At 40.9% G+C, this 16,839-nt stretch overlaps 2 protein-coding genes across 3 annotated transcripts; both read right to left on the bottom strand.

Annotated features, from left to right (window-relative positions):
* Positions 1–159: 159 nt before the first annotated feature.
* LOC308111778 (uncharacterized protein) lies at positions 160–5,169 on the bottom strand. 2 transcript variants are annotated; one of them, XM_080466801.1, is made up of 5 exons: positions 5,046–5,169; positions 4,331–4,623; positions 3,738–3,904; positions 1,781–3,003; positions 160–1,430 (listed from the first exon to the last, which is right to left on the bottom strand). In XM_080466801.1, the coding sequence occupies exons 2-5, from the start codon at positions 4,578–4,580 to the stop codon at positions 1,034–1,036; spliced, it is 2,037 nt and encodes a 678-aa protein (XP_080322927.1). In that variant the 5' UTR covers positions 4,581–4,623; positions 5,046–5,169; the 3' UTR covers positions 160–1,033. The 2 variants fall into 2 exon arrangements, with proteins under 2 accessions (XP_080322927.1, XP_080322928.1); XM_080466802.1 differs by having other exon boundaries at positions 527–1,430; positions 4,940–5,156.
* Positions 5,170–7,356: 2,187 nt separating this feature from the next.
* Positions 7,357–16,237, bottom strand: gda (guanine deaminase). The gene is made up of 14 exons (XM_080466841.1): positions 15,995–16,237; positions 15,007–15,095; positions 14,619–14,790; positions 14,022–14,109; positions 13,008–13,113; positions 12,402–12,429; positions 12,173–12,280; positions 11,868–11,975; positions 11,686–11,783; positions 11,328–11,395; positions 11,086–11,232; positions 10,615–10,733; positions 10,493–10,520; positions 7,357–9,500 (listed from the first exon to the last, which is right to left on the bottom strand). Exons 1-14 carry the CDS (start codon positions 16,118–16,120, stop codon positions 9,436–9,438), a joined length of 1,350 nt encoding a protein of 449 aa, XP_080322967.1. The 5' UTR covers positions 16,121–16,237; the 3' UTR covers positions 7,357–9,435.
* Positions 16,238–16,839: the final 602 nt, after the last annotated feature.

The following is a 16,839-nucleotide window of genomic DNA, read 5'->3' as shown; positions in this document are numbered from 1 at the left end:
GCATGATTCCATTACATCTGCTGAAGACATTCTGAAGAGGAGAATTCACTCGGTGCTTATGGATGAAGTTCAGGCAATGTACAAACACAACTGTAAACATTAGATTCTGAATTGTTTCTGAATTAGTCACTATATGCAGAAAAGCCAAAAGCCCATTTGGATTATCTATACAGGTGCTGATGCATTTATTTTCAGCAGGCTGGATTATTACAACAGTCTGTTAACAGGTCTCAGTAAAAATGTGATGGACAGCAGCAACTTGTCCAGAGTGGTCAACAACACAAAGAGGATGATCTCTGGCCTAACTGCATCTCAGATTTACTTGTTGAATATGAAACATCTAGACCCCTGCGGTCCTGGCCTATTATTGAGCCAGCCCCTCTAATAAACAACTTCTTTTTTAACTGTTGTCAAAATAAATGTTTTATTTATTCTGCTTTTTCTGCCTTTCTTAATTGTGTTGTATGAATGTGCCTTGCCTGATCTTTAGCCAATCCTACTGAAATAAAACACAAGGGAAACTCCTCCTACTTTCAGTGCTTTTTTTAATTTTTGTTAAAATGCAAATCACTCAAAATCACTTTTCTTTAAGGCACAACAAGAGTAAGTACAATACGTTTAGATGGTTTGATATGAAACACATACAAAAAAAGATTTGTCGATACAAACAAAATAATGTCATAGATTGATGTAGTTAAAAATATAGTTTATTGTTATTGATGCTGTGAAACTAATTCATGTGACACCATGAATGAGCATAGCCCATTTTAATGTTTGAGCCTTTACAATGTGTTTTAGTCTTTATATTTACACACCAATGGTGACTGCAAGTTGCTTAACATATGTTGGGCAGTTTAGAGTCTTGCCCATGAACAATTTGACACATTCGAACCACCAACTGTAGGATTGAAAAGCAACATGCTCTAGCAACTAAGCCTCAGCTGACCTCTTACATTTTAAGGTGCATTAGGTTTTTATTGGAATACAAAGGCAATGTCCACTCATTTTTAAGAGAGGCTCAGCGTCTACTTCACTAAACCCACAAAAACTGGACTTTATTGGACTTGTTGAGGTTCTCCCACTCACGCTGGCTGATATTCCAGCAGTAGCTCACATCTACATACTTCAGATTCTTGCTCCTGCCTATCAAATTTTTAAGAGTCGTCATCGTCACGTCTGTTCGCAGCAGGTTAATGTGTTGCAACCGCGCGAGTGGCGAGGCAGCCGAGCCTGCTGAATCTGGAAAGTGTCGGAGCAACTTCAGGCGAAGAGGCAACAGCATTCTCTGTAAAACGCTGTTCAAAGGGCAGGGCAGGGAGACCAGCGAGATCTTCTCCAGGAGGGGCGAGCCTTTCAAGAGACACCCCAGCGCCATCTCCAGGGACATCCACGACATGTCTGGTTTGGGTTGGTTGTGCTCGTAGGAGAAACTTTTGGGAAACACAAAGAAGAAGGAACAATGCCTGAATATATTTCCATTATGGTGCAATCTAAAACCAACACATCATTTCTGTTTACACAGCCAGCTGGAGGTAAAGCGAACTGTAATCAATCAACATGGTTGTGCAGGATGATAAAGAGTGGATCACCGTGCACGCATCAAATTTCGCTGTGTTGTGGTCCGACTTTGCAGTTTATCTATTAATGTACATCAGTCATTACCAAAATGTCATCACTATTAGAAACATGGCTATATGTGTTGCATTCAATAAACCCTAAATCCATCAAAGAAGACTGGTGACGGCGGTTTGTGTACAGTGCCCATCAACGGTGGTCTTACTTGATTGACAGGGAGCAGAGGTTAGGCAGTTTTGGAAGATTTCCATCCTGACGGAATATCTCTTGAATGTCCCATTCCCATGCTCTGGCGGGCGGCTCAGCAGAGATGACCAGCTCTCTGAGTCGGTGACAAGTCATGATGACGTCCAGGAGAGGAGTTTGAGCGCTGGTTTTCACGCCCTCGAGGGTGAGGGAAACCAAAGAAGGGCCGGCGATCTTCAAAGCAGGAGCGAGATCCACCAGGGGACCAGGAAACTGCACTGACAGGCTCCGCAGCTGGCCCGACCAGCTCTGCAGGCCTGCGGCTAACACAGAACTCTGGGTTCTTCCTCCAAATCTTGCATCATCATCGTCGCCGGTGATGTTGACAGACAAGGAGGAGATGCTCGGACATAAACGCGATAAACTGTCCAGAGAGTCACAAGTCAAACCCTTGACATCCCTCAGCTGCAGGATCAGACCTGACCGAGGGGAAAGTTTCTCCTCCGTTTGCTTCTGAGGTGAAAATGAGCCTATGTCTCGACCTGCATCTTCCTCACTCTCACTACCAGACTCCTCCCAGAGCATCCTCTCCTCCTCGTCTTCATCCTCGTCTTCTCTCGTGTCTCTCGTTCTCATGTGCTTCCAATCCTTCACCTCTTGTTTACTTCTCTCCCCCCATAAATCCTCCAGCCTGGGAACTCCTTCTCTGTCGGAGAACTCTTCGGTCTGGCTGAACCGTTTCTGCTCAATGAGGCTGCAGGCCTGCGTGACGCCTTCCAAGGCCAATCTCTCCAGAGAAGGCAGGGAGAGAAGAAGGTAGGCCGCTGCTGCCACGGCGTCTCCCTCCTTTTCCTCAAACCCAATATCCAAAGCCAGAAGACTGCGAAGAGGCAAGGGAGACAAGGCCGAGGGAGAGGAAGAGGAAGAAGAACAGGAGGGGGAAGAAATGGAAGGCTGAGACGGAGAGGCGCAGTGTGAAGATGAGCCACAGGGACTGGGAGACGACGAGGGGCAAGGCCCACCTCCGAGGGGAAGGAGTGCAGCTGGGGAAAGCAGATGGCAGCGGGAAACGTCGAGATGTTGCAACAGACGACAACAGAGGGTGATTGTCTTGATCACAAATCTGTCACAGGGAATGCCGGCCAGGCCGAGCGAGCGCAGACCGGGTAGACTGTGGAGGGTTTGACAAAGGACCTTCAGAGGTAGCTGCTGAGCTCCAGACAGGTCCAGACTCCACAGACCCTGAAAACAGAGAGGGACATTCAAAGGCATCTATAAAGTGGTAATAAACATGTATTGTGAGTTTGCTAAATCAGGAAAAATGGTGTTGGTAACCATCAAACAAGTATGAATGTCTAACAAAAAACATTTTCTAAATTTTTGCAGAGCAGAAAGAATCTCTTAGAATGATTATCTGGCAAATTCCATGTGAGAACTAAATGTTTTATTAACTAACTTTCTCCTACTATGACACTTGCATGTTGTTTTTTTACTGCGCATGATTTATGTTGTTTGCTCTTGGATAGCCTGAATATGCATTACTCCAAACAGACTGGTGTTATTTTCTCTGCCAGTGCTGCTGCCGTACAGCTTCCATCTTGGGAATGCAAAAGAAAAATAAATTAAAAACCTCAAAGGAGTTAAAAGGAGTGACAACATGTCAACGGTTCTTAATTGTGGTTTTTTGATTCGATGAATTCAACAAGGGTTGATATTTCAGGAAATAGTTGAAAACATATTGGATGCACTGGAAATGCACCACGACAAGCAAGTCTAGTGTTTTACATGTCCAAAAAAAGAAATACTCATTTGAACAACATATGCTGCTAATTGAATCCCAATGCTTGCATTTACAATTATTGCTATCATTAGGATACATGGATAATCATGTAAATAAGGCTTTTGTTCTATATAAAAAAACAAAACATGTTGCAGTGAGAACAGTAGACGCATGGAACTACCAGGTTCTATCTAACCTGGCAACGTGCAGAAATGTGACCACAGAGATCTGAGGTGACCAAACCAGGACAACTTTCCAGAGACAGACTGTGGAGCTGCGGGACCAGCAGGAGGTGGAGTGCCGCCCGGGACAACTCCTTTCTGGAGCACAGGAGCAACATCAGCTCCTCCACAAGGTCACCAGCTGCAAACGCAATGAATAAGTGGAGGAGGAGAATAAAGTTATGAGAAGGTGAGCAAATAAATGTGATGATCAGCTTTGTAAATCACGCCATCTTCAAATATAAAGTTGAAAAACAGCTGCAACATTCATAAACAGTAGAACATTTACTCTCTGGGTCAGTCTGCTGGACTGAAAGGTTTTACATTCAGGAGATTTCCCCATGAAGTCATTCTGGTTTAAGATATGGTTCAAGTTCACACCATTGTGTGACATGCAACCAGAAAACAGTAACAAAAGGTAGTTATAGTGCTTCATATACTTGTAATAACTCCTATATACTGTTATATGTCTGCGATAACACCTGTGTATTGCTTCATGAAACTGAAAGAGCAAAGTGATGTCAAACATTCAGCTGCTGGTGGTTATACAAAGCCATAACAGACTCACGCAGGACGTTGAACGGCCCCATGATGTATCTGAATGAATAGTGATCCAGATATTTGTCGGTGTAGTCTTTGGCCCACACTTTGTTCATGTTGTTAGCAAGGCTCAGCAGACACAGCCGACTCAATGAAAGGACTGAGCCATCTTCATCGGTCCTCCGGCCTGTCCTCGTCCACTCCACATTTCTCTTTCTCTTGCGCCTGCGCTCAGCCTTTGCAAGGGAACCTTCATCCAGAACTCGAAACAGAGGCATTGCTGGACCTCAGCTGGGTGCAGAGCTGCAGTGGATGCTGGCTCTGCATTGGGAAGTAAGGATAAAGGCACAGAAGCACACCCATATTGAGAATAACATGGGTCTTGCTCTACAATATTCCTTTTCACTAAGTGATAAGGAAAAGTGATGATAGGGAATAGCTGTCATAACCTCTGAACAAACACAACAAGCAACACTGATGATAATGCTATTGTTGAATAATATGGGACTTGTACAGTGTTAATATGGGGTCGTTTGTTTTCTGTCAAAGTTTAAAAAGAAAAACTGAAGGATTCTCCTTTGACTTGACAGATCAATATCAAAATGTCTACTCAACATCAGACCTGTATCAAACTTACAAACAGGAAGTGCAGATTCTCTTTTCTTTTACGTAATGTAAATAATTCCAGAACCTAAATCCTGATCAACCGTCACCTAGACACAGTCCACGTATTGAACACCCACCTTCTAGATCTAATAGATTGATCGTAGGCTTCACTTGTAACACTAAAAACATATGAAAAGAAACGTGTGCGATCTTTGCTTCATCTACCCTGAGCCACACCACTACTTCCTGGTTTGTGTGTGTACTTTATCCCCTGAGGTTAGTCTTTCAGGCACATTCCAAGCCTGTCATTAATAAACCAGTTGTGTAAAACCACGTAAAAGTGGCCTGAATCCCGAATCATGGAAAAACAATTACATTTTCCAGTGTTTTATCTTCACCGGAAAAGCAGGAGCTGAATCTGAAGTGGTTGTGTCTTCCTGGAAGACTAAACGCAGGGGTGAAATTCTCCCAATATCAGAGGCCAGAAACCAGCGAATGAAAGCTTTTCAGGTACGAAACTTCCTCTGCAATAACCAAGCTTCCTTTTTGAAAGAAACTAGGGGGTTTTCTATAAGGAGCATGTCTCTTTTCTCTCATCTTTTAAATAAATCATGATAAAATAAATGAAATTTACACTAAAGGGACATGGAAAAAAACTAAACAAAAAAAACAGTGGCAGCTGGTGGCAAATTTCTTAGGTGGGGTTCGTCATTATTATTATATTTCAGCCAATGTTAACTTCAATTAAATACAACAATCTTGCCTTTTTAAGAATGAGAGAGGCCCCCAGTGATGTTGATATGTAAACAAGTACCCACTGCATTCTGGGAAATAGGAGCCTCCCTTAGAAAGGATGAGTTGAGGACAGGAGTCCACCATGATTGACCAGAGTGGTCAAGGGTCACTGGAGGTGGTTCCCAGGAAGAATGGAAACACCCACAGTTTATGAATTTGGTTGTTTGTGTTGATTTTCTCTCTTTCCTTCACCTTAAGTCTGGGAAGAGCCTGGCCGTCCTGTGCAAGCTGACTATGTGGTGAGAATGTCTTTGTTTGATAAATAATTGTGTTAAATTCGTAACAATCTCAGGTCTGTTGTTCTTAAGCCGGCCACAGTTATGGAACATGCAGAATCGAGAGAGAATATAGAAATATAATTATATCTAATACGTGGAAAAAAGAAGAAAATGGCGACTGTACAACAAACTGTTGATTGTAGTGTAACTGATTTTTTTTTGTATGTATGTATGTATGTATGTATGTATGTATGTATGTATGTATGTATGTATGTATGTATGTATGTATGAGCTGTGTGACACTTTTGTTTTTGCTCCCATTTTTCATGAGCTGAACTCAAAGATCTAAAATATTTTCTATATACAGAAAATACCTATTTCTCTCAAATATTGTTCACAAATCTGTCTAAATCTGTGTTCGTGAGCACTCCTCCTTTGCTGAGATAATCCATCTCACCTCACAGGTGTGGCATATCTAGATGCTGAATTAGACAGCATGAATATTGCACAGGTGTGCCTGAGGGTGGCCACAATAAAAGGCCACCCTGGACGAGTTGTCCGCTGAGGCTGCTGTCCATGGACAAGTTGTCCGGGGTTGCAGTTTTGTGGACGAGTTGTCCTACAATCTGTAGAAACAGGTGAGAAGAAACTAGAACAGACAATCACCAAGCGAGGAACAATTTAAAAGTCGTCCCAAATCATGCTGATTGGTTTAATGTCATGCAGGCACTCATAGTGTTTGTCAGTAAGTGGTGAGACCGCTACTAAGCCCCGCCTCCTCGGGGCGGCCTTCATGTCGCCCTACGCCGCTCACACACACACACTACTAGAGAGAGCGAGAAACAAGAAATCCTCTCTTTTATTAAAGACTATCGATGGAAAATGAAGCGAATACAGTTCAGGGCCCATTGTCAGTTTGTTAGAATAAACATATTTTGACCGTATTAGAGTTTATGAATATATTTTATTTACAAAAAAAAAAAGAAATCTCAAGGGCGGTGGCGTCGTGGCGTCCTCTATTGGCCAGTTGCCACTAACACACTATTTTTGTTATTATTTTAGGAAAATAAACGTGCTTTTTTTTTTAATACTCCAGGGCCTCTTGATTTGTCTTCATGTTGTCTGTAGATGAATGGGTTTCCTCCTTCACATGCACACACCCTGCAGTTTTTTCTGAGTACATAAGGTCAGCTTGTCGAAGGGAACTCCTCACTGTGAAGTTGCAGAATCCCGGTTGCAGGTCACATATGAAGCACATTGTCCCCGTCCTGGTGAGTGACCTTCCCCTCACAACCTGATAAGGGTCCTTGCTGTCAACAAGTCATGACGCGAACCTTCTTAAAGTCTTCTGTCTGCCAGCCGATCTGTCTGGCCCAGATGGTGGAGACTCTGGGTGAAATGAGGACTGTCAGTGAGTGACAAGTTACAATGATTTCACTCGTCACACATTGAGGTTTTTGTTTATTTTAGTTTTTTTTAACCAACTTCTTGTGTTATGGTTAATGGTCGTGAGTCAGACAGATCTCTTTATTTCAATTTCCTGTCACATATTAAAGAGTACAATCAGCAACACTTGATCACGTTAAAGGTTCTGATGAAAGAGAAGTTTACAGTGAATAAAGGGAACAAACAGTTAAATTCAATGCAAAGGTGTAACAAGTGCCGTATTAGTTTTTCTGAGGTGGAAGAAAAGCGACTTCTCTCTTTTGACCATTTATTTGGAATTTTACAAAAAGCTTGTACGAGGGCCACTTCTGTTCAGAGGACACAAAGTTAACAAGCTGTTATTCTGTAACTAAACTTTACAGAAGTAGATCATGTGTTATTGAGTTGTTATATAGATGACACGGGACAAGATCAGCATGTTCGGTCAAATCGATGGGGAGAGGACATAGTTTAGACATTGATAGTACAGTCAGACAGAGTAGAGTCCTACGTACCAAAGGACTGATCCTTGGTTCACTCCACATTGATCAACAGGCCAAACAACTCTGTATTAATGCTCAGTGCTAAAACAAAACAATTAATTGAAAATATATCCTAACAGAAATTCATATTCACCTCAGAGTCCACTTCGATTTTCCATCATTTAACAAGAATTAAAATACAGTGTGCTACATACAGTACATACAAAGTCGCTTTCATTTGCTGATCCATCAAATCAAACATTTGAATAGTAAAGTTAATTGAATTAATCTTTAGATAAAGAATGTCTTCATAAGAGAAGTTCACTGAAATCAGATTGAAGTCTGGGGTGAACCGAATAGTTATTTGTATCATCAACATATCTTTTATTTATTATTCCTTTTATGCACACAGAAAAGTTTAAAAGTAAAGGGACAATTTTTGCACCATGACTCCCCAGTTTCACTAAAGTAGAAGAAAACTCTGCTCTACTATAAAAAAAATGTTTTTTTAAAAAACTTTCTTTCCTGCTTGTGTGCTACTGAAACACATAATTTCCTGGATTTCTATGGAGTGTAAAGTAAAACAAATTAAGCCAGGCAGTGTCAGGCTTTGGAATATAATTATGGATAGTGAACGATGCAGCCACTGCCAATAACAACATAAATGAGGTTAGACATGGAGAACAAGGAGAATCACACCTCTACCAAACTAAACATTACTAAACATACTGCATGTGATTTCCAGTATACAATGACAAGTCTGTGTGTTTTTTTTAACACATTTCATGGACTGTAGTCAACAGCAGGTGTATCTTAATTTGCTAAAAAAAAAAAAAAAAAAAGTCTTCTTTACATAAAACTAATAAAGACGCAGAGCTGGTAACCAGTGACTGCACAATAAAAAAGGTTTCTAGAAGCTTCTGTAGCACTTCATTTAAAGGCACCGCATGTACAATTCAAGGAATGCAACTTGTGTGCATTAGGTGGCGATAATGAGTCCCTGTAGTTATTCCTTGTTTGCCTTGAGTCCGGCTCTCAGTGTTTTGGCAGGTTATTTGTTTTTTCCTCTGTAATTTTTAAAACTCCTGCCTCTGTTGGTGGCTGCCAGACCACATCTTCATCCCATCTTCATGTTTTCTGGCTCTAACTTCTAACAATCAATGTGCTATTTTGTTCACCAGTGAAAGAAAGTCCTTTGGACCACATTTTAATGTGGTGTCAATTTTAAATACAAATTGAAGATAGAAACAAAAGAAATCACAGTGTTGAATCAAAAATGAAAGAATAATTTCAGAAACATGGTCGCTCTCATTCTCTTCTATCATTGTGGCAGAAGTGCTCAGTCATAACTGGGCATTCTGATAGTGAGGAAAACATTTTTTCAGCTCTTGCAATGATCAAAGTTTCCCATATTTAGTCTTTAGTCTAAAGCAAAATGTAACTCATTTTAGGACATTATCAACACTAATCCCTGGATTATATTTGTCTATATTTGTGCAACAATGCACATCAGTTCACCTTTTTGATATTAAACGATTCTTCAGCTTAGTGCGTTCTATCTTACTGTCAGAAATACGCTGTGCAGGCGTATCCAAGTAGTTTCACTTTCACTCTGTAAAGGGTACCACTTTCCTTCCAGCGACAAACACCTCCACTATGTTACGATCATCACCTGCAGAATAACAAGCAGGACAAACATCGTAAGAGAAGGAAGAGTGACACATTGAAGTGGTGGCGTCAAACCTGAATCCTGAAGGTTCACTGCCTGGGAATGTTTTAGTTGAATCCTTGCTTCAACATTCTGGAATCTGATGACAATACCAACACTGAGCTCTGCTGAAACCCTGATGCTCATCTGCTTATTATGATCGGTTGTGTTGGAGAGATAAGAGCTACTAAAATGGGATAACACTAAGAGGAAGATGCATACTACATATTTTCTCTGATCAATCTCACTTGCGTTGTAGGACACCGCATGGTGAAAAAGATAATGTGTCACAAACATGGTGCCAAACTGGAAAAGCAAACATGCCACTGACATTCACTCTTATTGTCCCTAACCCCTCCCAGAGGTTCTATAATTTTAGTTTCACATGAAGTAGGACGCACCTTAACTAGAACGAATGTGTCTGTTCTTGTGCGGGATGCATCCACCTCAAAGGTCTACACATTACATACATGCTTTCCTCTGCACGTCTGCAAGAAGAGAATAATATCTTTTTCTTTTTGCCCAGATTTTGGAGTTGTTGCAGTTTCTTCTCATGTGACAACTACTGTGTTGTCCAACATTTGAAGTGGGATTCCTAGAGTTCATGCAGTATGAAATGTCTGGCCAGAACTAACTATGTCTTTGTTGTTGCCACCACAAGAAAATGAACACATTTCTCTGTTCTTAACCCAGAACATTTACCCTCGAGGACCAGGAATCTACAATCCAACAAATCTTTCAAAAGGGGAATTACAAACTGAAGTGTTGCCAATATATATGACCCGCATGGTATATGACAGCATACATTTATTTTTGAATGACATCAGTTTGCATGCAAGTCTATATGTACACGTAACATCAGGTTATTGAAAGGCAGCATGAAAAAATCATATGTTTTTTCAAAAAGAGGTACTTCCTTTGAAAAAAACAAAGTGCAAGAAATCACTGACACTTACCCAAATTGAGAAACTTTTCTAAAAGAACCTAAAATGGAAGTAATGACAAATGAGAGTTAAAACAAAGATGACTTTTGCTACTTTGATATATTTAGTTTATCGACACTGTATCCCACACAAACCTTTGGTTCCTTAGGCTGGATCAGGTCTATGGGTCCTCCAGGAACAGTCACATTAACCCTCAGGGCATCAAAGTCTTTGCCCACTTGGAAATTTCCTGTTTTGTCATCCAGAGACAATGCTACAACCAAAAGAAATCAGAAATGACTTGTTGAATTCTTTGAATTAAAAATATTCCAGGGTTTTCTGCTACAGAATTACTAAAAAACAGTCACATAAAAGATTCCCCAACAAGAGAAATGACTGAAACCAAAAAGGAGCCATTCTGACTCTGACACAATGATTGGAGACATGGGGAAAATTCTCAGTAATCCAGGTTATGTCATTTCTACTGGAGAAGCTGTATGCATCTGAATGATTTTGATGGAAATATTTGTTTCTTTTTGTATTTCAAGGGAGGATACAGGAAACAATTAATAAAGTGCAGGGGAAACGGTAAACCTGCTGTTTCTGAGTCTTACTGCTCCTTGTACCTTGGCTGCCTCCCAGTGTGGCCAGTCTGAACACCTCCTCAAAGGTGAGTGTCTCATGTTTGGGATTCTGCATGGTCAAGACTTTGGAAGTATCCAGAGTTCTCCTCACAGCATCAAGCATTGAGGCAGAGTAGCCCCCCGCAACATCTGATGAAGCAACACCAGAAAACACCGGATGAGTTTCAATGCAACGGGTAAAGATTCAGAGTATGAGCTTGAGCAAGCAGCTGTTCTGCTCTAACCTGTTCCCAGCCCCACTTTCACTTTGTGTTTCAGGGCATTACGCACATCAAGCAATCCACTGCACAACCTGCGTACACAGAGTCAGACAGAGAGCTGACAAAGACAAACAACATTCAGACTGACTGCTCCCTAAATTATTTATCATATTCTGCCACTGGGTTTTTTTTGTTGTTGTTAGTTTAAAAACGGGTTTAATCTCCTTCAATTTACATCATATTTGATAATAAAGTGTCTTGAAAAATGCAAATTTTTGCTCTAAAATCTTTGCATATATACCGTACAATGTAAGCCCTCTTGTTCTTTGTCAGTATCTTAGCATAATCCAGATGTTTGAGGTGTTGTGAATCTGAGACTTACGAAATGTTGGAATTAGGACAGTGGGCCAAGGACGTCCCAGTCTCTCTGAACACGGCCAGCTCTTTGTCACTGAGGTAGCAGCCATGAGCCATCACAGTCTGCAAATCATCCCCGCCGCGAAGAATTACCAACAGTTGTCAGGGTTTTCAGTGTTTTTGGTACACAAATGTCTGTGTGCTCACCTTGTTGGTGAGAAGGTTGCATTTGTTGTAAACATCCGTGTAAGACGCCGAATCGGGAAACAGCCTCTTCACAAGCTGCACTTCTTCGACAGTTTCACTGATGTGACTCTGGAAATAAAGTAGATATTTAAAAAAAAAAAATTTGCTCATGAGGAGAGTGGTGTTTCTGAGGTAACCAACACCAAATGTTGTTTTTCTGCAGCACACATTACATACAGTACATGCTGCTAAACCTCATGGGATCAACACTAAAAGGATTCTATGGAAACAGTCTCCTGGGGTTCAGTTCCAAACATTGAACTCACCTGAATGTGCACGTTGTTATTCTGAGCGATTGCTGCCAGTCGTTTCAGTAAGGGTTCGGTGCAGGTCACGGCAAAGCGGGGGGTCACCACTGGCCTCACAAGGGGGTACTGCCCCATCGCGCCCAGAAACAAAGACAGGGGACAAACACACACACACTCGTGATATAAACCGCACAATGTAACACTGCATCTGTAAACTATCATTTCAGTTGGTTTTTTAGAATCTTACCTGTTTTTGTAAGAGCTCCCGAATAAACCTGAAGACAAAATAAAATTGGGTCAGATATTTGGAAGCAGAAAACAAATGGGACATTCATTCATTCATTTTCTTCCGCTTATCCGTTTCGCGGGGGTGACAGTCTGAGCACTGTCACCCAGATCACAATGCACCATTTAAGAACCTTCCTGCAGGTGGTGAGCCCACGGGAAGGTGGCGCCCGGCGTGGGACACGAACCCACTAACCTGAGATTGTGAGTCTCATGCTCTACCAACTGAGCTAGCCGGGGGAGGCACAAATAGGACATCTTTATCAAATGGAAATTATTCCCTTTTCCAACAATACCTGTAATTTATGTTTAATCCTCATCTGTAGGCAGATGTCTTTATATGAAATTGTGCCAATTTTATCAGTAAGAGTTACACAGTTAAGTCGATATGTATATAAATATCTTCAGATTGAGGTGCACACTATTGCTGATATAAGGTGGTTCACTGAACAAAGTCAGTTAAAGTAAAAGTTTTCATTCAGAGAATTACTGCAAACAGAAAATGTTTCAGTGAATGTAATTAAGAGTTTAAACACTGTACAGCTGCAGTTGAAGGGTTTATACTCACCGGCCTGTTTCCGCTTCAGAATTCTTACTGGTTTCTTTGTAACTTTTGACAGAATCGTTCAGGTCCATACACACTTTGCCCACTAATGCGCGCTGTCCAAAGTCGTCTGAGAAAAAAAAAAAAAAAATGAAGGTTGGCTGAGTACTATCATGGGTAACTAGATTTGCTAAAATAACAAAGTGTTCTGGCCAAATATCTGGTTCGGCACAAAATGATCTGCCGGCTAAAGTTACTCATGACTGACTGCTGGATTATTTTGGCACACAGCGGCAGTTAATGTGCAAATGTTTTGCACACTATTTTTCTTAGATTATATTCTTTATGTTATCCAAATAACTTTCCTGCAGAAGTTACACTCCAAGTGTTCTGCACATAAATATTTCTTGCTTAGATGTTTAGATAGATATTGCTTAGCCAAGGTATGGTCAATGTGGAAAGCAATCTCGCACGTGTCCGCATGCCATGCAGTTCTCAGTTAAATGGTTGCAGTTGCCAAGAACAGGCCAAAGTTACAGCTCAATGACCCTGAATACACAAATGGCTGTACAATCCTGCCAGAGATTGGGTGTATGGTTGCTCAGACACACGTCATGTGTTTAGCATTGCACAATATGACACAGAGATGATAAGTACAAGGCAGAAAGGTGAAAGATCAGTTCTGCAAAGTTCAAAGGAAAAAAATAAACCTTTACTGTCAAGGTGACAGTCAAGTGGAAAGTGTAAATAAGTGATTTTTTGGGGGAATTTTGTGAATGCTATCAGCAAAAGTGCTTTCACGGTTTGAAATCATGTACTAGTGTCATGTAACCTATAACCCTGCTTGCCGGGATAATTACTAAAGTTCAGCCCCAGTGTGTACTGCTGTGGCGAAAACAAGACCACGACGACACACTTCACCTTCTAACTCCACATTTCAGATCTACGTTACTGGAAAAAGAAAGTAGCAGAGCTCAAAATAAATGATGCGAAATAAAGAATTAGGAAAAGTGTGTATTTGTGTGGAGGATATATTACTTGCAAGTTGGCCCAACAAGAGAGTGGCGTCTGTGTGTATGGTTGCGAAGTAGCATGCACTGGTTGTTCCATTTCTCAAAGTCCTTTTCTGTAAAGTAGAGAGATTGTGTTACAGGATTAAGATCGCATCTAAATTGCTTTCTCTTTCCTATACATTGTTGAATAGTTCCCACCCGCTGCAAGACAGTGACTGCTTCACAGTAGAACAACCTTTTTTTTTTTCTTCTTTTTTTTTTTATTTCACATGTGGTCTAAATAGTAACTGAAAAAGCAAGTATAAGTCCATTAAATTCAATTCAAATAACTTTATTCATCCCCTAGGGGCAATTCAAAAGCACACTGAGAATTTCATATGAAAGCATCAACACACCATCAAAACACCATAAAAGCTTCAAAATGCCATAAACCACATTATAAATGTCATAAATACCGATGTAGCTCTAGACAGCCGTCGGCTTAGTTTGACCTGACTGTAATTTCCCATTATATCTTCTAAGTCAATGCCTTTCATTTGCAAAAAGACAAACATGTATTTTGAATGATGCATGCAAAATACATGTTTTATTAGCTTTTATTTCAAAAAGTCAGCAAACTCACCACAACTTGAGTGTAAACTTGGCGGGCAAACTCCAAGTTGTCAAACTGCGCCTCCACTGGAAAGGTGTATGTTTCGAGCCACTTCAGTAAAGGCAGGTCCAGGGCTGTGCCAGCGTAGCTGTACTGGGATGCATGGATGTGGGTGTCCACCATTCCTGGCATGAAGAACTCGCTGCAGTGCAGCAAGCCGCGAAAATGATTGACATGATTTTATGACCAGGGAATAATATAGTATTCACTGTGCAATGAGGCTGGCTCATGTTTTATGGATATTTACAGAGCAAATGGTGTTAATCTCTCACTTAATGCTCTTCAACACCAAATGCTCTCATTATTGATTTAAAAAAAAGTGAAACATGTACAGTAATTTTAAGAGTGATGTACATACTTTTGTGCCAGTTGATTGACTTCAGAAGGGATGAATCCAAACTTCTGAGAGAGTTGTTTAACGTCTTTTCCTTCTCCGATGAAAGCAATCTGATGGCAAGGGAGATATCAGAATGAGTTATAGTGGGTGACATATGATGCCTGTGGGGTTTGCAGACACAACTCAAGTATAAAGTACAGAACTGTTTTGTGATCCCTATATTGGACTTGTGATAAGTGACCAAACTGCTTTGCACTTTACACCTGCAGGATATTCATTGCTGCTGTCAGATGACTACCAGAGACAGTAATTGTGCTGCTGCTGCTGAGTTATTGCCACACACATCAAATTCAACATTTACCACTTCATATGTCCGGTCATTGGATTATATTTTGAACATAATAAATATAACAAAACAGTGAGTATAATTAATACACTGAAGTGGAAAACTGAACATGTTCGAAAAGGAAGCATGAACTTATTAAATGTTATCCCCTCTCCAGTCACTCTATTTGCATCCTGTGTGTGTGTGTGTGTGTGTGTGTGTGTGTGTGTGTGTGTGTGTGTGTGTGTGTGTGTGTGTGTGTGTGTGTGTGTGTGTGTGTTTTAACCAATCGCGTACTCACAAGAACATGTCTCTGACTTATGTTTGCATGCTATATTATCACCCAGTTTTGTAGGTTCTGTTCAGAAGTACCTAATGTTACTAGAGAGAAACTAAGGTAAATCTGTTAGACAACAACTCAGTTAAATATTATCGTCTTATTATCTCTCTCTCATAAAAAATAGCACAATTATATAATCACATGGACTGATAACAAAAGGAACTTTATTTGTACAGCGCATTTTAGCAAATTAGAATTTCAACCCTAAGAATAAAATGTAATGCTACCCATGAAATAAAGACAGAGTGCAGCGTAATATGGATTTTTATTTTTATTTTTTACAGGCAGTAGTGTTTCCAAGTTAAATGTCTGAGTGGCAGGTAGCCAGTGCAAAAACAACATACCTTGCCATCCTCACCCACCCCCAGGAGCGCATCTTCCAGGATCTGGAGCGGTGTTTCCCACGTTGAGTGGATAAACGTGCCCCTGTGGACACACGCAATCGCGATTTCTGTGCTGGAGTTTGCCATGTCTCCGTATGCAGCGGTGAGACACCTGCAGCAGCTGTGCACGAGCGCGCCGGAGAGCTTATGAAGACCATCCACCGGGACCCACGACTCCACGTGCGTAAAGACAAGCCACAGCCAATGGGAGGAGAAGGTGTGTGTGACGGGGTTGTGGCATAGAAAATCCAGATGACACCCTTTACAGTCGACTGAGTCATTGACAACACTTGTCAGGTTTTGCTTTTGATTCATAGATAATGGTTCTTCATACGTGTTACCTTTTGATAAGTGTGATGAATAATACAAAAAGAAAAAGTCCTATTAATTTAAAGTCACCAACAAGTCTGTTCTTGTGATGTAGAACCCCGGCTGTCAGGTCAGATGAAACTCGAATATTACTGGACAGTCCAGCTCCCCTGATCGGACTTTGGATCATTCATTTCACATAAGGAGGGCAAATAGATAGATAGATAGATAGATAGATAGATAGATAGATAGATAGATAGATAGCCCCACTTAGAGAAAGCTGGGTATAGTCACTTGGAAGGAGGACATTCTGTGCCATGTTGACCGTTAAGAGTGACAGGGTCAGGTGTGCCTCAACAAACATATAAAACACCAAGAGATGCAAGCCATTTAATGGTGACACGTCCTTTTTTAATACAGTTACAATAATAGTAGATATATTTGCTTAGTAGCTGGTACCAAGACGGGTATACATCCAGGAAATGTGTTGATAATAC

The sequence above is a fragment of the Lipophrys pholis genome (assembly GCF_963383615.2).
Source record: "Lipophrys pholis genome assembly, chromosome: 7".
In the NCBI taxonomy this organism is placed as follows: Eukaryota; Metazoa; Chordata; class Actinopteri; order Blenniiformes; family Blenniidae; genus Lipophrys; species Lipophrys pholis.
The sequence above is the reverse complement of the archived record's forward strand: the minus strand, read 5'-3'. Positions and strand labels throughout refer to the sequence as shown.